At 40.6% G+C, this 26,068-nt stretch overlaps 1 protein-coding gene across 1 annotated transcript in view; it reads right to left on the bottom strand.

Moving 5' to 3' along the window:
• grk6 (G protein-coupled receptor kinase 6) overlaps positions 1-25,640 on the bottom strand; it is a 76,184-nt gene extending 50,544 nt beyond the window's left edge. Inside the window, exons 1-2 of the mRNA XM_078265659.1 lie at positions 25,414-25,640; positions 10,358-10,453 (exon numbers count right to left, since the gene is read on the bottom strand). Coding sequence (XP_078121785.1) covers positions 10,358-10,453; positions 25,414-25,465 — 148 coding nt within the window. The 5' untranslated portion in view covers positions 25,466-25,640. The remainder of the gene's footprint in view (positions 1-10,357; positions 10,454-25,413) is intronic.
• Between the last annotated feature and the right edge of the window lie 428 nt (positions 25,641-26,068).

Below are 26,068 nucleotides of genomic sequence, written 5' to 3'. Positions count from 1 at the left end.
CCAAAAACAACGCTACCATGCTGGTATGATGTTTAACATGTTTAATATCTTAGTTTAGCATGTTAGCATGCTAACATTTGTTTATTAGCACTAGTCTCACATTGCCAGACCTTCCTCCAATACCGCTGTAGAGGAGGGCCTGGCTAGTCCACATAGCATTCTGGGATGGGAGAAAAACGTGCTCTGGTTTATTGGCATTTCTTTAAACCAATCACAATCATCACGGGCGGTGCTAAGTGTCGGACGGAGCCTCGGCAAAATAGCTTCGGGAAGGAACTTGTTTTGGTGGAACGTGTACGTTCAAAATGTTGTTTTAGTCGTGCAACAGAAAACTCCGATTGGACAGATAGTCTAGCTAGCTGTCTGGATTTACCCTGCAGAGATCTGAGGAGCAGTTAACCATAGTCCTCAGAAATCCACCGGAGTTTAGAATTACAACGCAAAGAAAGCGGAAGAAAACGGACGTCGGTGAAAAGACATGCATCCGGCGGAATTTCCTGCGGCACCCGGAGCAATCCTGGAAGTGGAACGTGGTGGATATAGACTAATTAGCACAAAACACCAGGGCTGATCTCTCTTAGTCGATTAGTCGACCAATCGGTCGTTTCGGTCTCAGTCGACTAAGATTTCTTTATTTGATTAACCATTTTTTTCATCTTTTAATGCTGAATTACTTACTTCCAAGAAAAGTTATGAGCACATCTCTGGTAAATACACAAGATTTAAAGTGGTGCTTTTTGCACCATTCTTTGTGGAGAAACTCAGTTTTACAGATCTGTTGATTAAAGCTTTAGCGTGTAACTTTTTGATATTAATGAACATCTGTTACATTCAAGCCATTACCAAATGAGTTGCTACAAAGCTAATTAAGACTATCAGCTCCACACAACTCTCTCTGGATCTCTCAGTATGACTATGTTCAGGAGATTGCGGCGTGAGGCGACTTTCGCGCACAGAAACTTGAGTGAAGATAATGACCTCTTCTGAAGAGTCCATCATGTTGTTAATCCTCTGTGTCCTCCTTAACTGTGCGGAGGAAGGGTTGGGGGGTGGTGCGCAATCATAGAAGGCTTGTATCATGTGGATTTGCAGACATTGTTGTTGTCATTACTTAGAATTCCTCATGGGGGCGACAGAAACTACGCACTAGCTTTAAATCAACTAATCGATGAGTCGCCAAAATCGTATGAGTGTTAGTCGACTAAGAGTTTCTTTAATCGAGGACAGCCATACTAAACATAAAGTACAGATGTGGAAGATGGGAATGTGATTAGTTTTGCAGGCATTTGGTCATAAACTAAACTATTGGAAAAATTGAAACGTTGACCTGATGATGGTGCTAGATCAAAAGTCAGAGGATCATCAAAGACATGAGGTCCCACATCCTTTGGGGAGCTGAATGTCATGTCAATGTTAAGTTCAGTTATTGAGTATGCAGTTACTTTTCACATCTGCTTATGGCAGCAGGACAAAAATGTGACTAGGTTCAAAATGAAAGAAAAAGAGTTCCTGAAAAGCTTCTTTTGTTCCTCGAAAAGTTCCTGCAGTGTAAAATGTACACTGATTGATGTAAAAGCACACGTACCCGCCTGTTTGTCGCCACACTGCGCCTCAAGGCAGTATAAGTTTTAATCATAGGTCGCCATCAGCTTCTTCTTTAATGGATGTCTTGTCCATGTGGCCTGTGTGTTTACTCTGCACAGCCTGCTGGGCGCCATGTTTGGATGTATATAACCAGCAACTGCCACTCGGATTTTATCTTTCTATGGCACTATGTGTTCACGTTACAGCGCATTACTTAGTTTAAAATACCTCTATTTTAGGTATATAATGGTCTATTGGTGAAGTAGCATTGATCACTTTGAGGGGGGGATACATTTTGTCCCCACTGGGGACAAAAATAATTCAGCTGAGGCAGGGATATGTAGACCAGAATGTATACTATGAACAGGCTGTGTGCACTGACACTGCCTCCACACACAAACACGCCGCCAATGGATCAGAACTTTGTAAACACCTTGATAGTAGAAATAATTTGCATGACACTGACATGACATGTTGCTATAGACTTGGTCGGCATCACTGGGAACGCCCACTAAAACGTCATTTCTGTTTATGCCATGGGGGGAAACAAACCATTAAAGTTAATGAGCGTAGACCTTGTTAGCGGTTAATCTTTACTTTTTGTTTTTTTTGCTTGGTACAAGGCCAAAAAGTTGCTGTGTGGCGTTCTGCGCCTCTAATAAGTAAAAAAAAAATCCTGATCTTAAGTTTTTATATATTCCCACTCTGAATACCGCTAACGTCGCTGCTACAGTCCAAACTGTAACAGTTACCTGGAATTTATTCATTTAACATGCTTAGACATACTAGTCTTTAATATAGCTTGAATGAACGTGGGATAACAATAGACTGTTTGATGACCCTGGGATAACGTTACTGATAATACAGTCAGATTGAAACATCCAAGATTAGCTTACAGTTAACGTTAGCTGTCTCTTACCTGGAGACGCAATCAGGTAGCTAATGTTAACAAACAATGTCGGGAGGCGACACCTCTGGCAGTTCCGTTGGATCGTTTGTCCAGTCACTTATAATGTACGGACAATCCGACCCAATACGGCTCAGTATTTTTAATGTATATGCTCTGTCAAGCGGCAAACTTTTGAGTAGCCCATACTGGGTTAACGCTATGTTATCCGGTCAGGGGTAAAGGATTGTTTTACCCCCACAGTGACTCGGCCACACAAGCTATGACGAGTTACCGACCAAGTGTATACTCAAACCACTTGGTTGGTTTACAACAGAACACAAACACACGCACAGGGCTGAAAGATATGAAAAGAATACCCAGTAGTGATTTTTCTAACCTATTTTATGATTATTTCTAGAAATGCAACTATATTTGTGGTCTACAGGCAAACAAACCCACACCAAAAGTACACTGTGTACAAGTACAAGTGTGCGGACAAGTGTCCTCTTACTTTTGGGCATGTAGTGTATCATACAAGTCCTCCACACATACGTCAATATGTCGTTTATTTCTACCCTCTAATACGACCCACAGGAGCGGTTTCCGTCCTCATATCTAAACCAGAGAACGTAACGCTTGCGGTTTTAAACATGTTAACGTTGAGAAACAGTAGCAGTTTGGTTAGGTTTAGGAACAAAAACTATTTGGTTAAGTTTAGGAAATCATCATGGTTTAGGTTAAATAACACTCGCCGTGAACTTTTATTTTCAAACGGGACACAAACCCCGGTCTCCTGGGTGAAAGTCCTGTGTTTGTTTGTTTTTTTGGGGGGGAGGACAGTCTCAGTGTATCTTGTTTCTACATGAAAACATCAGTCAGATAAAGTGATGCAGTTGCTGGTTGCTAACGTTAGCTTCAGAGGCTCAAATCCTGGAGGCTCTGATTCATGTGATGAGATTCAAAAAATTATATCAATGATATGTTCTCGTCAAGAAAACTCATGAAAAGACCCAAACCAACAATTATTGTACCAGCATGTGATGTCGGGCTTTATATCCGCAGTGTACACCCCGTGAGCCAGACTACAATTAATGTATCTACTAACAACTGTGCTTGTATTAAAGCCTGATATATAGCCTTATTGCTCTGTACCATAGAGCTCCATTGTTGTCCAAAATCTTGTTGTATCTAAGACACTGAAGTTCAGCCTGACATGAGATAACAGTACAGCCATACCAACTTAATAAAACCATGTCACCCCCATTTAAAGAAAAACACATCTATTGTTTTTTTTAAATGTCCTTGTTTTAAACCAGAATGTGTCTTGAACAGAAGCCAAACTGGTTCACTAACTTGTTCAGTTCGAGTATCAATAATTAAAGATGTCCTGTGGAGTTTTCTTGTAAAGAAACAAGTAATCTTTCCCTCCAGTGTTACTAAAGCACATGGTGTGTGTCCTTTAGGCCTGGAAAAACATGTTGCATGTTGTTTGTTCTGTAAAACATCATAAAATAGTGAAAAATAAACCCAAAAATATTCACTTTACTGGCAAAAGTGACTGGCAAAAGTGTCAAAACTTCACATTGGAGAAGCTAGAACCTTCAAATGTTTGGGATTGTTGATTGAAAATGGACTTTTTTTAATAATTAATTGATTATCCAAATAGTTGCAAATACATTTTCTGTCAATCAACCAGTGGTGGAGGAAGTACTGAATCTCAGTTCTTAAGTAAAAGTACAAATAACCAGAGATATATTTACTTTAGTAAAAGTAAAAGTACAATGAAAATACCTGATTTTAAAATGTACTTTAAGTATTAAAAATAAAAGTACTTGCATAACGATTTATTCTCTTAATGTCTATATTCTAATAATTAAAAAAAAACTATATGGGCTGTGGCATTTTAATTAAGTTAGTTTTAGGTTAATGTAATTGTGCTTACCATCTGTAACCCAGTTTACATTCTGACTTACAATTCTGGTTATCTATCAGGGTGATCTGCATGAAGATCGACTTTGCATTAATTCCCACGGGACAGTGAATGCTGCACACATTTATTTAGCGAGAACACACAGCTGAGGAGGACCGGGAGTGTTTTTAAGATAGATATCTGTATCTAATGTAACAAAGTAAAAGTCAAAAGTATGCACTATTGATTGTACTTAAGTAAAGTACAGATACGTGAAAAATGTACTTAAGTACAGTAACGAAGTATTTGTACTTCGTTACATTCCACCACTGCAATCAACTAAACGATTAATCAACGGATCAGTGCAGCTCTAGTGGAATGCATTTCCTTCCTTATAGAACAAAATGTTTTCACATTACGTTCAAGTCACAGTTCACGGTTTGCTCTCATTCAAAATTCGTTCGTGATGTAAACGCCACTAATCGCTCAGCCCTACACACACACAAACACGTTCACACCTCCGGTAAATGAGAAACGCCTGACAATAACAAACAATGAGTGTGTGTGTGTGTGTGTGTGTGTGTAGTTCACGCTATCACCAGAACTGTTCTCAGCATGCTGGTAAGGTAAGGGAGATTTTGAAGTGTGAATCGCCATTCTTGGTATCTCTAGAAAAAAGACTTGCTGATTTATCTTTAAAATACACTCACTCAGATCCCTTATATGTCTGTAAACTCTGCAGCTTATAAACAGAGGTTAGATGTAAGGAAAGTCCAAATCTGATCTGCAGGATTGGACGTGTAGATGCTAGATCTGATCCGCTAGATGTGTCTGTCGACGGCAAAGGATGTGGCCTGTGACCCGCCTTATTCTGCCTCTGATTGGCTTACCCTGGTATTCTTACCCTTACCCTAACCAATCCCCACTCCTCATGCCTAAACCTAACTACAGTCTAGCAGATGTGATTTAGGATTTACCGATGTCTCCTGTCTCTGGTTCACGCTGATGCACACGCTCTGAAGCATGTCATCCACTTTCCTGGATGTGGTGAGATTAATCAAAGGTGGTACTCCCCCTGCAGCTTTAGTAGCGCTCCACATTATCACAGGTATGTATGTACTGTACTGTCCGCTACATTACAGTACAGAGCAAGGACAACAAATCACGATAGAAAAAACAGCTGAGAAAAACAGTAATAAAAGCTCTTTACGTCTCATGACAACCATTTTTATGTAAGGGTAGTAACAGGGCTTTTTTTCTGAATCATAACAGCCATGATGGCTTTTAAAGACTGATAGTGATGTTGTTGCTGTCTTTTTCAGTGCCATTTGTTTTTCATGCAATGAAGACGTAATTGAAGAGATTTGCAATTATGCAGTTAGTGTAATCACAATGCTGAACCCCTAATTTTACATTTTACATCTTTTTGCTTCCAACTGAGTTCATTAGAGACACCACAGATGAGATATTTTTCACCAGCTACACCAGCAACCTTTTCTTTCGTCTTGTCCCTGCATTTTCACTCCCATCCTCTCGTGACTGTATATCTGATTTCTTCTGTCTGGTCTGGTATCGTAAACTCTGCGCTCTGTCTCCAACCTGCCACCTGTTTGAAATGAAAGTAACCACACTGCTGGTTGAAACAGCAAAAAACAAAGGCCTGCTTCCTCTTTCTGTGCAGGCTTTAGTTTCCTCTGTGGAACCACTTGAGCAATTCTTTTTTTTTTCAGCCTGCATGCATTCATAGTTCTCATGTACTTGGCTTGTCTGAATTTGATCAGTGATCTGCTTGTTATGAAAGGAGTCAAGTCAGGACAGATTTTAGCTGATGTCTTTGAACGTAGTGTGTAAGCTTTAGTTGATCAGCTCATGGCAAATCAGCTGAGGGTCCTGGTAATATCTTTGGGTGTAACAGAAATTAAAGGGAAAAAGTGAAAAGGAAAAATTGTAACAGACGTTACAACAGCGCTGTAGCCTTGGACAGGAAGCCTCACGATTACAAAAGACAACACTCATCATCCGCCTCAATCAGTCGATGATGAAAGAAGCACAACATAATAAATCCTGCATCTAAAATAACACCAACCGGCTTTAATTCAAATGTATTATAAATGAGAAAAACTGATTTCCTCAATAAAAAAGAGAAGATCAATACCGCTCTACGCTGAATATGAAGCTAGAGCCAGCAGCCGAGTTATCTGAGATTAGCATTAAAACAGCTCTGGCTCTGTCCAAAGTGAAAAATATACCAACCAACACCTCTAAAGCTCACTAAGTAATAGGTTACGTCTTGTTTGTTTAATCTGTACAAAAACAGAAACGTTACAGGTTACAAGTAGCATGTTGAAATGATTTCTTTAGGAACAACAAATTTATCCAAGTACGTTTGTACTTGTGTGCAGTGTCTTTGGCTAAAGCACATATTGCCAAATATGGTCGGTGAGCTGTGCACAAGCACTAACAAAGTCATTGTTAGGGGCCGAGCAGCGAAGCTGCGGGAACCCTCGTTATTGCCAGTTTTATTATTCTTCCAAAGAAATCCATGTTCCCATGCATGAAAACTCACCAAACTGCTCACACAAGTCCAGTCCTGTGCCAAGCTTAATCAGTCCGATTTGTATGCCAATAGTCCTGATGGCAGCCATCTAAAATTCAAAACTTTAAAAATTCATAACAAATCAACCGTACATGCAACAATGTTACGCCAAACTGTATCCCCAGTAGAGCAGAAACTTTCCCCTTGCTTTTACCTAGTAGCAATTTTGAAGTATATCACTCTACTTTTTTCAAAAACTGCCAAACTTCCTAAACCTGTTAAATGTCAATGGACTGTATTTATATAATGCTTTTCTAGTCTTAACGACTACTCAAAGCCATTTTACAGAGTAGAGGAACCATTCACACAAATTCATACACTGTGGCCCGAGGTACAAGGTGCCATCTGTTCATCAGGTAGACATTTACATACATTCACACACCAATGGCGCAGCATCGGGAATGATTCTGGGTCCAGTGTCTTGCCCTAAAGACACTTCGACACGGGACTGCAGGGCCAGGGATCGAACCACCAACCTTCTGAGGTAGGCTCTACCACCTGAGCCACAGCCGCCCACTTACAAGGTGTTACAAGGTCACCATCTTAAACCTAATCAGGCATCTAAAACATGCAGTTTTGGGGGGGGGGATTGGAGACACATCAAATCAGAGATTTTAATTTTAGAAGCTCCTTGGGCATGCTCAACGTGATGAGCAGGAATGTCTCTGTTTGGCACTTCTGCTGACAGAACCCTCGTGTATTTGCCATTCTTCTCTTCTTCTCCATCCACCGCTTTTTCCTTTTCCTCCTCAAAATGCTCGGCCCCGACCATTGCTGCGTAGCAGCTATAATTATCATTGGTACTAAGAGTGTATCATCCATAGACTCCTTTTTTTTAATAAGTAACCTGAGGTTTGCTGCTGAGAGTATGGATATCTAGCATATGGATCAATGGATGTTTATTTTTGTACATTATTAGGCCACTATTCAGGTTACACTATAAGGCTGAATGAAAAATCAACATTGATAATATAAACTCAATGAAACGTAATACGTTAATAAAAACTGAAATATTACAGTATGATGACACCGGGAGATGGCTAAACCAATTGTCCATATCCGGGGCTGTCAACGTTGTGTCTCGGCAAAAAAGGGGAGGGACCGAGCTGCTCCCGCTGCGGCCGCTGGCTAACGTTAGTTAGCTAACAAAGCTAGTTTGCTAATTCCACCCGACAATGGTTAACGTTACAGATATAATGAGCCGAAACAAGTTGTCAGTCATCTGGCGAGAGCACTGTGCTTTCCTACGCTGTGACAAGAGTGTGTGAATGAAGCATTAAGTTGTTAAATTTTACTAATTGAATGGCCCTTCGGTGTAATTTTGACATAGGTCAACCGGAAAAAAAAGCCAATTTTGCGTTGGCAGAGCGCCACCTTCTGTACCGGAGGTAGAGTTACTCCTGTCATTCTTCCCATTCCCATCACTTACCCCGGTTACTGCTGTGTGCATGTAAACGCACTGACTATAAATATAAGCACACAGGCTAGCTTAATATACTGCATAAACTGACATATCCACCGCAACCTGTTACATTAATAATCCCATATGTATTCCAGGACCCGTTGCACTCTGCATCATTGCACTATTGTCCTACTTTTTACAACTTTCATTGTGTTATTTATAGAGATTTTACTTATACATATTTATATGCTGTTTATGTAGAGACACCAGTAAACACTGGTGAAATAATGAGCGTTGCTATAACACAGAGCTAAACATAGAGCCGTTCTTTGTATTAAGTTATATATTAATATCTCAATATGGAGGCCTTGTTGGGACTTTCCCCTATTCAAAGAAGAAGAAGAGTCAGGGAAGATCCACCTTAAAATACAATTCACATGTCATTCCTAGAAAAGTGTACTGGTCAGTCTCTATACAGTGGCACAACAGAGTAATGTATTGTAAAATTGTTAATCCATGATGTGTGGCAGGGAACAGTGATACCGCCATTGTGATGTCACAGGCCATTTTTAACCACGCCAGCTGGGTGGCTCTATGGACGGCAGTGACTATCAGTTTGTCCACCACTTTGGTTCAGACTGAAAGTTCTGATTGCCACACATTGATGTTCCTCTCAGGATGAATCCCACAGACTTGATGATCCTCTGACTTTTCATCTAGCACCATCATCAGTTTAAAATTGATTTTGTCCAAAAATCTTTGGTTTATGCAACCGAGAAGCCGTCAATGGAAACTGTTTGGGGAAAGGGCAGGCACTTTCAAAAAAAATGCCTGGCAGGTGATTGGATGAACCATCTGTCTATCACGTCTGCCATTGTTGTTTTGAATGAAAAGTCACGGCCATCACACACACACCTAAACCACGCCCATAGCTGCCAGTAGCTCCTCACCGACGCTGATTGGTTCGGGCAGCTGGTAGTTTAGACACAAACGCTTTTACTTGAAGCTTGACAAGATGGATTTTCGCGCGATGTGGCATGTGAATCTCATTTTAAAGTGATGTCGAGATTGGCGAAAATCCAGCTGCTGTGCAAGGTAAGTTTATGACCAAATACTTGCTGAACAAATGACATTCTACTCAGCCTCAGAAAGTCACGTGGTTATGACACAATCGTTAGCCTATTTTTACAAAAACGTCTGCTACGGAGCCATAACGTGAGGTACAAGGTAATGGAGCCTTTTATACATTGTCGTGTTTCTTTAGAAACAAACAATGTACAAATGGAGTCTTTAAACGCTTCGGATGTAAAGTTATTCGCTGTCAAAGTGACGCCAAGATGAATGGCAGTCAATGGGATGCTAATGGGGGGTGATGGCTTGTTAGCCTAGAATCTCCCCATTGGAGGTACGCTTCCCAGATGCTCGCTTACCCCCTTGCTTACCATCCGCATGTTAGCATTGTCATTGTCAGCATGTTAGCATTTAGCTCAATGCTATATATGCAATGCAATACTTCTGTGCCTCACTGAGCTGCTCATGTGGCTATAAACTCTTAGTCTTATTTTAAATGAAATTAATCATGATTTCCATTCTTGATTCTTGCCCACAAGTATAAGCTTCTGTCACAGAATACTATCCTGTCTCTGACAACTTATCTGTAACGTTACCAACCGTAGAACAGCCAAACCAACATGCCATTTTCTAAATTCCCGAGGGACAAAAATAGGGACTGTCAAAGGATTTCAGGGTATCCCACTTTTTCTCCATGACGATGAAGGTCTGGTGATGGCTACACAATTTCTGTAGCTGAAGGGATGTTAAGACAGAGCAACAACCAAGTCGATATGGATACAACAGATTTGAATCTGTTTCAAAGGCCTCAGGCCCACTTAACGCATAAAAGACCACAAAGACTTTCATGTCAAACAACATAAGAACCCTCCCCTGTAAGACTGGGGAAAGACGTCATTATCTTACCTATGATTTGTCGCAGCTCTTCACACAAACTGACGTGGGGAAACTGCAGCAGCTGCTTCCATTTCTTGCTTTTTCCTTTTCTGTTCCCGCCGCCTCCTGTAAAACAAAACAATTTGGTTTGAAACTAAGTCCAAGAAGGATGTTTGCTTTTGTGACAAAGATGCTCTCTGAAAAGACGCGCACGTAGAACACAAGTCTGGCGGTTAGCGCTGCGACTTCACAACACGACAGACTCAGGCTTGAGTTTCATGTGTTGGCTTGGCGTCTCAATGCGTCCGTCTTATTTCTGAGCATCCACGCACGTCAATTTTCCAGAAAAGCAGCCATTTTATCGCAATTGCTCCCCGGATAGGCAAAAACAAGCTACTGTACTTAGTGAATACTTCTTCTGTCTGTATGGAGTGTCCAGTGTGTGCATCGCTGCGTGACCGACGTAGTTCTGCATTGGGTTAAGTGTTTAATTTAGTGTGTGCTTTGAAACGTCAGTGCATTTTACCACTTGGTTGTCACATTGTGAGGACTCCAATCAGGGGGGCTGCCACCCCCACTGGGTTAGGGCCTGGTATCGGCACTTCATACCTTTAAGGCATGTAGCGATATAACGCAGTAGAAAGTAGTATCAGAATGAGCTGGGCAATATATTGATATTATATCGATATTGTGATATGAGACTAGATATTGTCTTAGATTTTGAATATCGTGATATGACACAAGTGTTGTCTTTTCCTGGTTTTAAAGGCAGCATTACAGTAAAGTGATGTCATTTTCTGAACGTACCAGACTTTTGTAACTGTTCTATTGTTTGCCTTTACCCACTTAGTCATTATATCCACATTACTGATGATTATTTATAAAAAAAATCTCATTGTGTAAATATTTTGTGAAAGCGCCAATAGTCAACACTACAATATCGTTGCGGTATCGATATCGAGGTATTTGGTCAAAAATATCGTGATATTTGATTTTCTCCACATCGCCCAGCCCTAGTATCAAAACTTTTCCAGTCAAACGATACCTGGCTTCATTTGATCTTTTAGGTACCCAGATGTAGAAAAAAAAGACTATTTTTGTTGGTTTTGCTCGCAGCCAATCACCGCAAGCATTCTTCCATTTAATGCTACGTGTGATCGGCCCAAATGATACTTCATTGTACAGTTTTGAAGTTATTTGATAAATATTTTAATAATTTGAATACTGTCAAAATGTGTTTGTGTAGAGATCATTTGGATTGGGTGAAGTGGTGGTGGCATCTCCACGAAACTGAATGCTTCCATTCACATGATGGGTATCCAATGGTGTAGAGAAAAGGGTATCAAATGAAGTACTCTATTGGTATCCCCTTAAGGGTACTGCACGGTATTCAAATTGTTTAAACCATACCCGGCCCTTAGCATAGTATAACATGTCTGTGCAGCCCCACACACCATTGTTGAGAAACTGCAGCAGAGTAAACACAAAGAGCGAACGTCACTGGAGAAATCAGCACACAGCACAAAGAAAAAACCAGAGGAAGTTCCTGTCGTCTCCGTGTTAGTGCTCAGGCTGCTTTTCAAAAAGCTCGTAGTGCCTGTGATACACTCCACAGTGACACAGATTCAAGAGCACGTTCACCACACTTCAATAACAAGAACGAGAACAAGAGCCAACACGGTGCTCACTGTATTAGGTTAAAACCTCAAGTCCCTGCAAGTTAATTTTCTTCTCGTGAAATAAAACAGAAAAAAAAAAAACATTAGGTGCCTGAAGGCTGAAAAAAAAAAAAAAACATAACATTTTTGATAATAATAGTATTCACTAACGTCATTTATCGAGCAAAAATGCAAAACATTTCCTGGTTTGAGTTTGTCTAATGTGAGGACTTTTCTCTGTTTTATGTCATTTGTGAACTGAATATCTCTGAGTCGTGGACCCTTGGTCTGACATTTTAGAGACTAAGCAGCAGATCTATGAATCAAAAAGATAATTGACAGAATAGTTGAAAATGAAAAGAAGGGTTAGTTGCATTCGTCCTGCTGCATGCCACTCTGTCAAGGATGTTTAGTACAATCCTGAAAAAAAACAGATAAAACAATCAATCCTAACCAATTAGAAACTATGTATACATTGTTGTGTTACACAACAACAGTAAATACAGAAAGAAATAGCATGATAACATGTACATACATACATACATACATAACTAACATTAGGAAGGAAAAAAGAGGCTGTGTGGTTAGTGCAGAATGTACAAAAAGGTAGAGGGATGTGCAAAAAGAAAGACCCTTGCTCTCTGTAAACATCTTTCTGTCCGTCCTTTAGACCTCATCCAGAGGCAACATCAGTGCTGGAAGGTTAAGGCCAGCTGCACACTGCGTGGCGTGAGCGTGTCAGCTGCGTGGCGTGTCCGTTTTTATTTCGGCTCCCATGTTAACAGATTAGAGCTTGCACACTGCCTGCGTGACACGCACATCTCAGGCGCGCCGAAAAGGCGCGCATGCTAGAAATAGGGCCAACGCCTATTTTTCACGTGACACGCAAGCGTGTTGGAAGCGTTTTCCGGCAATGCTATGAAATGTCTGGGGGACTGATTACCCTTAGTAATGCTCCGGGATCAAACAAATAATAAATCGAGTGTGTACTGATAAAAGCCTCATTGTGTGTTCTGACGAAGAGAAAGTCAATACCACGCATCAGGATTTGCTATTCAAAATACTGCAAAGCAGCTGCTACTAAAAATGAATAATTGGCATATACACAATGCAAACGAGATGTTTTGTTTGTGTCCAGGAAACAGATGATAACATCAGCCCCAGAATTACCAATAAGCTGATTGATAACAGAGCAAACCAGATCCCCGATGTCCGTTGTGTGCATTAGTGGGAATTTAAATCAAGACAAACGGCATGTCAGTCAAACACACTTCTCCGCAAAGTGATAAGCATACATAATTAGACTGTAAACAGCCCGATTAGCTTTTAGTCACAGAGGAAGAAACTATCCCACACTGGCACATGGAAGAGAAGAAGCTTTGTGACAATGGAGGTCAAAGGTGACTCCTGAACACTGCTGTTTTCAACTGGAGGAAGGACATTTAACCAACATGATACAGTATCTAAGACACTGAAGTTCAGCCTGACATGAGATAACAGTACGGCAATACCAACTTAACAAAACCATTTAAAGAAAAACACATCTATTGTTTTTTTTAAATGTCCTTGTTTTAAACCAGAATGTGTCTTGAACAGAAGCCAAACTGGTTCACTAACTTGTTCAGTTCGAGTATCAATAATTAAAGATGTCCTGTGGAGTTTTCTTGTAAAGAAACAAGTAATCTTTCCCTCCAGTGTTACTAAAGCACATGGTGTGTGTCCTTTAGGCCTGGAAAAACATGTTGCATGTGTTTAGTGTAACAAAAATCATAAAATATTGAAAAATAAACCCAAAAATATTCACTTTACTATTATGTAAGACTGGCAAAAGTGTCAAAACTTCACATTGGAGAAGCTAGAACCTTCAAATGTTTGGGATTGTTGATTGCAAATTGACTTATACGATTAATTGATTATCAAAATCGTTGCAAATACATTTACTATCAATCAACTAATCGATTAATCTACTAATTATTGCGCCTTAGGTTGAATGCATTTCCTTCCTTAATAAAACATTTGCAAAGTTGTGTTTTAACTCGGCCAATGAGTTTATGGTTTCAGTTTGGTTTGCCTGTTTCTTGTTTGTTAGCAGGATGACTGGAAAACTAGCCAGATTTTCAAGAAACTTGGTGGAATGGTGAAGCATGGGCCAAGGAAAACCCCATTAACTTCTGTTAGAGGTTTCTGTCTGTTAAAAGGAAGTTTTTCCTCGCCATCGCACCAATTGGGGACTTGTTGGGTCTCTGTAAATTATAGAGTGTTGTCTCGACCTACTCAATCTGTAAAGTGTCCTGAGATAACTTCTGTTATGATTTGATCATGACAAAGTATTTTTCACTGGGCATTAGTAACGAGTGGCGTGGCGTGACTTTTCCACTACGTGGTATTTTGCCCGTCTTCGTTATGCTAACGTTCGCAGCTGCGATCCGGGACGACGCAGACAGACACTCGCAGGGTTTTTCCTGCATAGAGGAATTTTTGGCGCCCCCCCCCCCAAAAGAGGTTTTAGCCAGCGCCCAAGGAGAATCAGTGCCAAAATAATAACACCAATAGTAGAAAAGCAGAGCATGAACTTCAATAGGAATACTTATCTTAGTTTTACCGTCCAGAGTCTGGCTGTGTCAGTGATTTTAACGGTATTTAAATATTTTTTTTTTTTAAAAAGCAGTTTTGTTGATTGGGGTTTCACTTACTCAAGCATAATCGACATTTTTGTTTATCAAATTGTCAGAAATAACAGGCAAAAGCATATAGATTTCTGTCAAATAAGGTAACACAGACTCCTTTAACTGACTTTACTACGCAAACCGATCGTGCTTACTGTCGTGCGTAGTCACCCCCCAAAGGCCCATTCTAAGACATGAAAAACCCTGCACTCGGAGGCGTCATTTAGATGGTGAGTTCCATTTTGTGTTTGTGTGATTGATTATCACGTTCTATTTATAGTATGAGCGTTACACAGCGTCACTCTCAAATTGTGCATTATGCAATAACTTGACTGCTGGTTCTTCTGGTGATTAGTTAGGAGTGACGATGACAGTACTGGCTATACTCCACACAGCATTCAGGGATGGAAGAAAAACATGCTCTGGTTTATTGGCATTTCTTTGAACCAAAAAAAAAGCAACCGAGCAATCCCATAAGTGGAACATCAAGGATATAGACTACGATGACTAACTTGTGGCTGTCAGTGAGTATTTCACTCTTCGCTGTGCAGTGGTTGATGATGGCGCTCATATTATGAGCTGTGCACTTAAGCTGCCATGTGCATGATGTTATTTCAGTCTAAGCCTTTGATAGTTGTACATTTGTACATGATAATAAAGTGTTTTCTGATTTTCACAAATAAATGTCGAGTATGTGAAAGCATATGCTAAGCATAGTAGTACAGTTAACGTGATGCTACCCGCTAGCATGCTACCCACTCAGGCAAAGCAGTATTTTGGAGAGTGCTACTTGCCGACCTGTGGATGAAACCAAATCCCAAAAAATTACTACAGCTCTTGCGAAACGGGTGGCAACTAACTGCAGACCTGTCAGCATCGTAGAGGACTCGGGTCTTAAAGACGTACTACGGTTGGCGTGTTCTGACCCGTCTCGTTGCCGTCGAGGGGGACAGCAGCCCCACGCACAGCCTGTACGACACGGAGAAAGCAGCCACAGTGGAACAGCTGCAAGGTGCTGCAAACGCTGTCTCATTAACCGGTGATCACTGGACGTCAGTGAGTAATCAACATTATTTAGGAGTTACTAAACACTAAATTGACTCTGGTAAGGATAGGGAGTTTTAGTTTATTAGTTAGGTACTTGGAGGAATTGTGCAATAATGACAGATTCACACATTTTTCTTTTGTTTACACAGTAAATAAATAATTACAAATCTTAAAATCAAGTTCATAAAGTAACTTTCTTTGCATTCATTTGACTCCAAATCCAGATACACTGGTAACAATTGCTATCGATTGTTAATATGTACTTAAAAATGCAAAATAATAGAATTTTAATCGTGATAAAATATGTGATTAATCATGATTAAAAAAAATCATTTGACAGCCCTAATAATAATAGTTAGAGTCAGTTCAGCTTAACTTCTAACTTTAACCATCTTTTTTTTTTATCTTGCATTAATGGTCTAGCCTAGAAATCTAGACCACCCTAGCAGCAGCAAATGTAATTTGCAGCCAGGGTCGTCTAGCAACTCTTGGTTGGCTTGCGAGCTGGAAAAAACCAAATTCTGGTCAGGCCAATCACATCGTGTATAGAGTCGGTGGGCGGGCTTAACATAATGACGGCAGAGTTGCGACGGTTCCGCGTGAATTCCCTGCTACTTGAAAACAAAGAAGATGGCTGCTGCTGCTGGCGAACAGCGGTCTTTGGAATCGGCTTTGGCCGCGACTCTGGAAGACTTGGAGTTGAGCTTTTCTTTGAGAAAAGAACAAAGAACGGCACTGAAGTCATTCTTAAAAGAGGAAGATGTGTTTGGAGTTTTGCCGACCGGATACGGCAAACGTTTACTCCATCAACTAGCGTTGCTCTGGTTGGTTGTAGCACTATGCTATTGCGTGCAGAGGGAATTTGAAAGACAACCGTTTATCCCGCCCCTCGGATTGAGCCCTGCCAATGGTGAGTTCCTTAGCTTGTCAGGCTATAAATGGTCACGTTTTGACATCAAATTAGCCTGTGATGTAATCTACCAACATCTGGTGACTTTTGAGCAGGCTTTTACTGCTTGGCATTAAATATAGATTGCAACACTGGTCCTGGGGGCTCAGTGGTCTAAAGCCAGCGCCATGTAGCCTAAATGTCCTGTCCGCTGTTTAAACCCATTGTCAGAGACCCAATCACATGTCCCCTACTCTGTCTCCACTTTGAAGTCGTTATTGAGCAGAAAATGAAATGTTCTATGAATAGTATTTTTCTTTCCTGAAGCACAATAAGACACATCAGCTGACTGTTAAATGTTGAATGAATGAACTATACAAAATAAAACAATTTTAAAAGGCAGCATGTGAAAAATAAAGAAACTATTTATTTATTTTACATTTTATAGATTACAAAATGTCAAGAATAAAGAAAAATGACCATCGCAAGCTCTAAAGCAAAGGCGACGTCTTCAAACGTCTTGTTTTGTCTGACCAACAGAACATAGGACATAATTCAGCTTTTCAGTATGAAAAATATACTGACAGAATAGAAGCTGGTTTGCAGTAAGTAGTAATAAAGCTAGGTAACGATCATCAATTGGTTTTTTTTAAGATTATTTTTTGGGCATTTTAGGCTTTTATTTTTATAGAACAGCTGAAGACATGAAAGGGGAGAGAGAGGGGGGGGAATGACATGCAGCAAAGGATCTGCAGGTTGGAGTCGAGCCCGCGGCCGCTGCGTCGAGGAGTAAACCTCTATATATGGGTGTGCGCTTTACCAGGTGAGCTACCCAGGCGCCCCAATTTCTTTTAAAGAAATGTGTTGAGGATCAAAAGCTTGTTTAATGGATCAGATAGTTCCTGTTCAAAATCATAGTTCTCTCATTTTAACCAGTATTTTGTTCAGGCCAGATTGTTGTACAGTTGCATGTCTTTCAACAGCATTCAAAGTGAGACCCTGTAACTTTTGGAAGACGAAATAACACCTTATTCCTCTTACAATATAAAGGATTAATTCATAGGAGAGTTTCATTTAATTCAATGCACGCACACACTTACTGAGTCAGATGTTGTATCAGCATTAGTGTCAAAAAACTTCAAACGATACCCAGCCCTATGATGGTGCGGGACTTCAGTTTACTAGAAATCTGATAAAATCTGTAAAAAAAAAAAAACAAACACAAGAAGCGCCATGGATTAATCTTGCTGGATTACTCCCTCGTCTATTAATCACAAAGTTTACAATGCTGCTTGTCCCGAGCTCTCAAAAGAGTCTTGAAAACTTTCATGAACGTTTTATGAATATGTCGAGGACAGTCATCCGTGAGAAACAAGAAACGCTGCCAACTGCGTCAATCCCAACCAAGTCAGCAGTTACACATTTGCTCACACAAACAGAATTAGTCGTGAGGAAACAAACAGATAAAAAGAAATAGTTCAAGAGAAAATGACAAACTAATAGATTTACTGGTTGGTATGTACGTACAGTGGTGTGAAAAAGTGTTTGCCCCCTTCCTCATTTCCTGTTCCTTTGCATGTTTGTCACACTTAAGTGTTTCGGAACATCAAACCAATTTAAACAAAAGTCAAGGACAACACAAGTAAACACAAAATGCAATTTGTAAATGAAGGTGTTTATTATTAAAGGAGAAAAAAAATCCAAACCATCATGGCCCTGTGTGAAAAAGTGATTGCCCCCCTTGTTAAAACATACTATAACTGTGGTTGTCCACACCTGAGTTCAATTTCTCTAGCCACACCCAGGCCTGATTATTGCCACACCTGTTCACAATCAAGGCATCACTTAAATAGGAGCTGCTTGACACAGTAAGGTCCACCAGAAGATCCTTAAAAGCTACACATCATGCCGAGACCCAAAGAAATTCAGGAACAATTGAGAAAGAAAGTAATTGAGATCTATCAGTCTGGAAAGGGTTATAAGGCCATTTCCAAAGCTTTGGGAATCCAGCGAACCACAGTGAGAGCCATTATCCACAAATGGCGAAGACATGGAACAGTGGTGAACCTTCCCAGGAGTGGCCGGCCGCCCAAAATTACCCCAAGAGCGCAGCGACGACTCATCCAAGAGGTCACAAAAGACCCCCACAACAACGTCCAAAGAACTGCAGGCCTCACTTGCCTCAGTTAAGGTCAGCGTTCATGCCTCCACCATCAGGAAAAGACTGGGCAAAAAATGGCCTGCATGGCAGAGTTCCAAGGAGAAAACCACTGCTGAGCAAAAAGAACATCAAAGCTTGTCTCAATTTCTCCAGAACACATCTTGATGATCCCCAAGACTTTTGGGACAACATTCTGTGGACCGATGAGACAAAAGTGGAACTCTTTGGAAGGTGTGTGTCCAAGTATATCTGGCGTAGAAGGAACACTGCATTTCATAAAAAGAACATTATACCAACTGTAAAATATGGTGGTGGTAGTGTGATGGTCTGGGGCTGTTTTGCTGCTTCAGGACCTGGAAGACTTGCCGTGATAAAAGGAACTATGAATTCTGCTGTCTACCAAGAGATCCTGAAGGAGAATGTCCGACCATCTGTTCGTGTACTCAAGCTGAAACGAACTTGGGTTCTGCAGCAGGACAATGATCCTAAACACACCAGCAAGTCCACCACCGAATGGCTGAAGAAAAACTAAATGAAGACTTTGGAGTGGCCTAGCCAAAGTCTTGACCTGAATCCTATTGAGATGTTGTGGTATGACCTTAAAAAGGCCGTTCATGCTCGAAAACCCTCTAATGTAACTGAATTAGGACAATTCTGCAAAGATGAGTGGGCCAAACTTCCTCCAGGACGCTGTAAAAGCCTCATTGCACGTTATCGCAAACGCTTGGTTGCAGTTGTTGCTGCTAAGGGTGGCCCAACCAGTTATTAGGTTTAGGGGGCAATCACTTTTTCACACAGGGTCATGATGGTTTGGATTTTTTTTCACCTTTAATAATTAACACCTTCATTTACAAATTGCATTTTGTGTTTACTTGTGTTGTCCTTGACTATTGTTTAAATTGGTTTGATGTTCCGAAACACTTAAGTGTGACAAACATGCAAAGGAACAGGAAATGAGGAAGGGGGCAAACACTTTTTCACACCACTGTATGTATAGGTCGTTACTAAGTGGTACTTTTTTTCTCGCTGTCATGACATCTGTCACATTCCCTTAAATGTATCACTTACTGTATGAACCTACAGCTGCTATTTTTCTACAAGCAAACATCAGTGTCAGTTTGGCTGGTTTCAGATGTGTTGGTCATATGAAGTGCCCTGATGTCAGAGATTCCCAAATAAATGGCCTAACAAAATACATAGAAATGTTCTGTAAATTGCAGTATATACAATACACGTAGCACCTGAAATCACACTTAGGTTTCTTAATAGAGACCTTAAACTCTATGATGAATATTACAAGGATTTCCCTGCCACTGTAAGGTTTAGGTGCAGCACCCGAGCCATGTTGGGCAGCAACTAAGCCAAATTAGTGTCACTAAAAGACTTTTCACAGATCTAGTGACTGTAGATTAGGGTTGGGTATCGTTTGGATTTTTACGATTCCGATGCCGAACCGGTACTTTTAAAACGATTCTGATTCCTAAACCGATTCTTAAAAAATGAAAAGTGAATGGTAAATATGCTTTTACGTCCGTTTTGGTGAGCCCTGAGGTAAAATATGGCATTTTAAAAGTAGCCTACATTTACGGTAGCTAGCTAACGGTACCCAGTGTTCGAACTATACCGTGGCCTTTGGATTTACCTTATTATATTTTATCGACAGGAATTAATAGGTCAAACAGCAAACAGCCACCCACAAATAGTCTATAAACAAAGCATCAGGCTGTCTTTGACATTTCACATGAACAACGGTTAAAGTTACTCAGGCTACCGAAGAATACCATAATTCCTCCGTTCAATTAGGCCTAAGCGATGCACCCCAAGCTTCCATCCTTAACAAACAGCCATGTTTACGGGCTCTTCCAGTCTCTCCACTGCTGGCTGTTCCAATTTAACGGGAGAGAGGAGCCAGAGGGGTTAGGATGGTGACCGGCCTCTGACGAGCTGTTACCACCATCTTCAGCCAGCGAGGACATTATTTCTTCAGCTTCTTCTTGCGTTGTCACCCCGGCGGGAGGTGTGCCAACAGGGCTTGCAGCAGGTGAATCAGTCGTGCTATTAACGTCATAGCTACACAATTTCTTAGTAAAACCAAAATGAATTAAATTGCCTTATTTTCTTTTTGCCATGGCTATATGATGCTAACTGCAGAATGGATTTTAAGGACTTTGCGCACCGATTAATGGCTTCCAATGTTTCTATTTTTTCTACAATTTGAGTTAACATGTAGCCTGCTAAACATGAGTTGAATTTGCACCGCAGCGCTGCCACGCCTTGATGCTCATGACATGAATAGCATGTATAGTTGTCTTTATTGAAGTGAATTAGGTTTAAATCGCCGTCATGCATGAATGAATGATATTTTTGCAATTTTACACATAATAATGCACGATGATCACATTACACAAAACTGAAATTGCGCGTCAAAATGACACACTGTTAAAACTACAGAGAAAGTGTGATAAAAATGGATGGATGGATGGGTGGATGGATGGTGGATTGTGGATGGATGGGTGGATGAATGGATGGGTGGGTGGGTGGATGATGGATAGGTGGATGGGTGGATGGATGGGTGGATGGATGGTGGATGGGTGGATGGATGCGTGGATGTGTGGATGGATGGGTGGGTCCTAAAACACAGGACTTTCAAGCGAGGGAGCAGAGTTTGTGTCCCGGAAGAATGTAAGGGGAAACACAAGAGTGTGGTGTTTGTGTCCCGGGAGTACTACTGAAGGGGACCCAAACTACGATCATTTTTCTAATCTTAATTAGACATTTTGGTGCCTAAACTTAACTTTTGTTGCTGCAGGACTGTCACCTTTTGTCAGCTAAACTTAACTGCAACGGCCGCTCAAACAGCCATCCCCTCACGGTGCTCTGTATCCGGCTCACAGTCACCTTATGTCAGCTAAATTTACCTGTAAAGGCCGCTAAACTTAACTGTCATGTGACGGATATCATACGAATTATTGTGCATAAGTTTTCGTACGATATCATACGAGCCCTTTCCTGAGAATGCGTTGTAGGTCTGTATGGCAATGACAATGAATATGTGGGACAACATGAACACCCACATATAATGATTGAAAGGCTACTCAAACCATATGTTGATGCTTTAAATGTCCCAGGCCATACAGTATATTAATGAGTAGCCTACAGTATTTCAACAGCCAAGACAATTCATTTGAAAATGTATTGACGTGCTACGTCCAGCTTAGGTTTAGGTTTAGCAAGCAAGCTAGCCAGTGACAAGTGAGATACGTTGATATTATGACTTATCCATCTCCAGTAGCTTACCGGTACATGCTAATCAAAGATACAGGCATGACAGGACGAGTGCGGATTGAAGAATCAAATTCATTGTTATAGGACAGGAAACAGCCATGAGTTTAGGAATGTCTTCTGCAACTTACGTTAAGATAAGACGAGCAGTTAGGATTCTATAAGTGAGCAAGTGAGTGAGCACTCTGTCCAGAGAAAGATGGATTCTTCAAAATGAAACCTGTTGCCTCTTAGATCCCTTTGTGTGCAACACTGGTGTCATACGACATGATTTTTGGTCATTGAAGTTACTCATAGAGAGAATTCCATGAAAGAAGAGACGGAAAGGTCTTTGTCTTGGGCTGAAGTATTAAGTTGTAGTACATTATAGTAAAGCAGATGGCTGGCAAGCTACTTTTAGGCCACTGCAATTTGATTTTGGAGGCAAACCGAAATAAACTGGCTTTGGAAAATAGACATTGCTAATGCAAACTATAGGGAAATTGTAGTTAAAGGAGTACTTCGGCAATTTAGTATTGCACGCTCATAAAGTTGAGCGACTGACAAGACACAGATGAAAAAAGAATGGTCAAACAGGAGTTGAGATATTAACAGAATATTAGATGTAAACAAAAGCAAAGGTACAAGAACTTTGCCTAAATAAAATAAAATTATAGTTTATTTAAATTAGATCCGAGACCTTCTAATCAAAGAGTAAGAGAACAAGAATATGAATTGGACCCTCAATATTTGGGGGTTTTCAATTCTAACAGAAGGCTTTTTTTAAGGGTCTTCCTGAAAATGTTAAAAGATAAATAAATAGCTATTACAGAGCTACTCCAATTTGAATTCATTTTTTTATATAAAGTTAAAATCAGGGTTCAAGAACAACATGTTGATGCTAGCATTAGTGATATTATTAGACGGTTTAGACTTTATTCCAAAACATGGTTATCCATAAAAAAAACTATAATAATTATTATTTATTAATAATTTATTATTTTATTATAATTTTATTTATTAACTTTATATATAAAGTTAATAAATAAAATTAGCACCACCTTTACCAGCATTAAAGTCATGTACACACTAATTAAAAGTTCTTTAACTGTTGGTACTTTAAGTATATTTAATGCATATACTTTTGTGCTTTTATACTTAAAGAGATATTTTGCTGATTTGAATTCAGCTCTGTGTCATCTTTGTGTGGGCAGTGTGTGCAGATGAACGGGTGTGGCTTTCCGCAGCACACGGAGCTCCCGGCTGAGCAGAGCAGAGGAGGTCTGCCGAGATCCGCTGGATGACGCTGAACGCATCACGAGGTCCGCTGAGATCTCGACAGACCTCGGCTGCTCCCAGCTCCATGCACTGGCCACACAAAGATGACACCGAGCGGGATTCAAATCAGCAAAGCATCCCTTGAAGAACGATTTTGAATGCAGGACTTTTACTTGTAACATAATATGTTTACACTGTAGTATTGCTACTTTTACTAAAGATCTCAATACTACTTCCACCACTGGGTCCTACAATTTCAACAATGCAACGTAATGATGCCCACTTCTTTCAAAACCCACCCCTTCAGTTTGTAGCAGGCTTTCAGTTACAATTTTAAATCTCAAGCCTCAACCAAGATAAACTTGATGACATCCAGTAAGCAGAGTTATTTCTGTATCTTATTTAAAGCTGTAAAATCTGTGGAGTGCCCCTTTAATACGCTGAAACGTACATAATACAGTATAGCATTGTCTTTTAAATTGAATAGAATGGCCTCATCTTCTGAAGACTTCTGTTGGATGTGTTTGTGCCTGATGAGCAGTTAATTTACAAGATTATTTGCTGGCTTCATCTGGCTGCATATATCTCTACATTGCCTTTGCATACTAGCAAATGTGTACAAGGTCCAGTTAGTCTGTCCAGTTGGCTAAGGCAATAATAAAGATCATATAACACTTTTTGTTCCCCAATGGTAAAAGAACATCTTGTCTCGGCCCAAGAGAAGTCAGAGTTCAAAGTCTGTCTGGTGCTGGGAGATATGGTGCCTTGCTTATGGGCACTTAAGCTGGGCAGATGGGTGCCAACACAGAGGCTTGACTCCTGGCCCTACAAGCACAACAGATAAGCTGAATCAAGCAGATAAGCTCACAGTGAGGGATCATGACACTCATCTTCTCATGTCCTTATGCAGACGGCATAAGGATTATGTTGGCAACAAGTCACCACAACCTTTGTCTCCTGTTTAGAATAACAATAACAAAAGGCTCTGATGATGCTTCCATTGTTCACAATAAGATGCCTGTTTAAAATGTATACTGTAAGTACTAAAGAGTGTTATCATGCACAAGAGCCATATAGCACAGACTGTATCAGTGTTTGAAATATGTAACATTTGCTCTGGTACATTTTAGACATTTAGCTGACCTATAAACCTGAAGTGACATAACAGGATCTTAGGGGCCTACAGCTATCAATCATAAGTGCATAGACTGCATAGCAAATAAAGGCTGTTTTGACAGAAGGGCTTAAAGCCTAATATAATAATATAATTGCAATTATGTGCACACAGTGCTAACCCCTGTACAGCACAGTTGCTTTGGCTCAACATCCTGTTTCGCAAACGACAGGACGATGCTGCAACATCAGTAAGGGAAACCCGATGTGTCGCCGCAGTCACATTTCACAGTTGCAACCCCTTCCGGACCTCATACTTCGCGTTTCATGTAGCCTACATAATCAGAGCCGGGCCAAAGTCATTTAAATCAGGCAATTCTACGCGCCCTTTAATTACAACTGTGTCCGTGCACAGTACACAATACTGTCTACGTTTTACAAGTCTTTAGCACCCACTCTTTAATTCGGCATACACTCATAAACAGTGCTTTATTTTAATCAATATTAAACTATATCTGGCTAACTTGGCATCCCCGCTGCCTTTTGTTTTTACCAAGCCTTAACGTCCCTGCGAATGTGGTTAGCGTGTTACAACAGTTGTTATTAACAGTTAATTGCAAACACTGACAACAAGGAAGGCAGACATTGTATCGCAATAAAGCCATTTTCTAAAACATTGTCCAAGCCGAATTGGCCACTGTTTGCTAAAGAGTTAGCCAAGTCGTTAGATATGTCAAAGCACGTATCTATGTTAACGATTAAGCCAGAAAACTTTAAATTGCTGAAGTTGAAAATGGAGTTCGGTGTGTCGTTCTATCCACTCGAGAGAACGGCGCGTATTAACATCCTGTTCGTATTCAACCGCATCAACAAAAAGGTTTGATCACCGGCTAAGATGAAGTGCACTAACAGTTTATATCACTAATGTCCGGGGCATCCCTCCTGCCGGTGGACTGCTGTGGCGGTAAGGTGCCGGGGGAGAGGAGCTGTCAAACCGCCATCTCCATCCTTACCTTCCCGTGCTTTCAGCAACACCGTGTTGGCCACGATATTCTCCAGCTCCATGTTAATTATGTTTGGGGTTACAGCAGCAGCAGACGGAGCTCCTGGTCCCAACCGGCGGATTCAATCTCAGTTTATCCTCCCTAAACAACCGTCCACCACCTCCTCCCACCGCCCAGCCAAGGAGGTCAAATTCAACCCTCCGTTTCTGCTTTCGCACAGTCCTGTCCGGTAACAGTCCGCACCCCTCCTCTCCTCGTTCTCCTCCTCTTTCTCCTCCTCCTTCCTCCGTCTCTCCGCCCCATAGCTGCTGTCAGAAAGGAGGAAGAAACACACTATTTATTAAATTGCTGTTTAATAAAAACATTTTAAAAAAATGACGCAGATATTACAGACAGACCTCTCACTCTGCTCATAGGCCTACTTCCTGCCTCGTTTTTTAAGCGTCCTTTTAGTGAGGATTACTTTCATTCTAAAAAGCTAAAACATAAATCTGTATCTTTTAGGTTAGAGTGCTGGATAGTAGACTAATTATAATCAGTTCAGTATTGAAGTGTTTTAATTATCAATGCACAACATAAGCAGTTTTTGTGACTGAAAAGCTTGGGTCTCATGCATTCTCCCTCCAACAATGCTAACGTTAATTAGGCTACATGTGTACAAAAG

Source organism: Sander vitreus, chromosome 13 (genome assembly GCF_031162955.1).
Source record: "Sander vitreus isolate 19-12246 chromosome 13, sanVit1, whole genome shotgun sequence".
In the NCBI taxonomy this organism is placed as follows: Eukaryota; Metazoa; Chordata; class Actinopteri; order Perciformes; family Percidae; genus Sander; species Sander vitreus.
The sequence above is the reverse complement of the archived record's forward strand: the minus strand, read 5'-3'. Positions and strand labels throughout refer to the sequence as shown.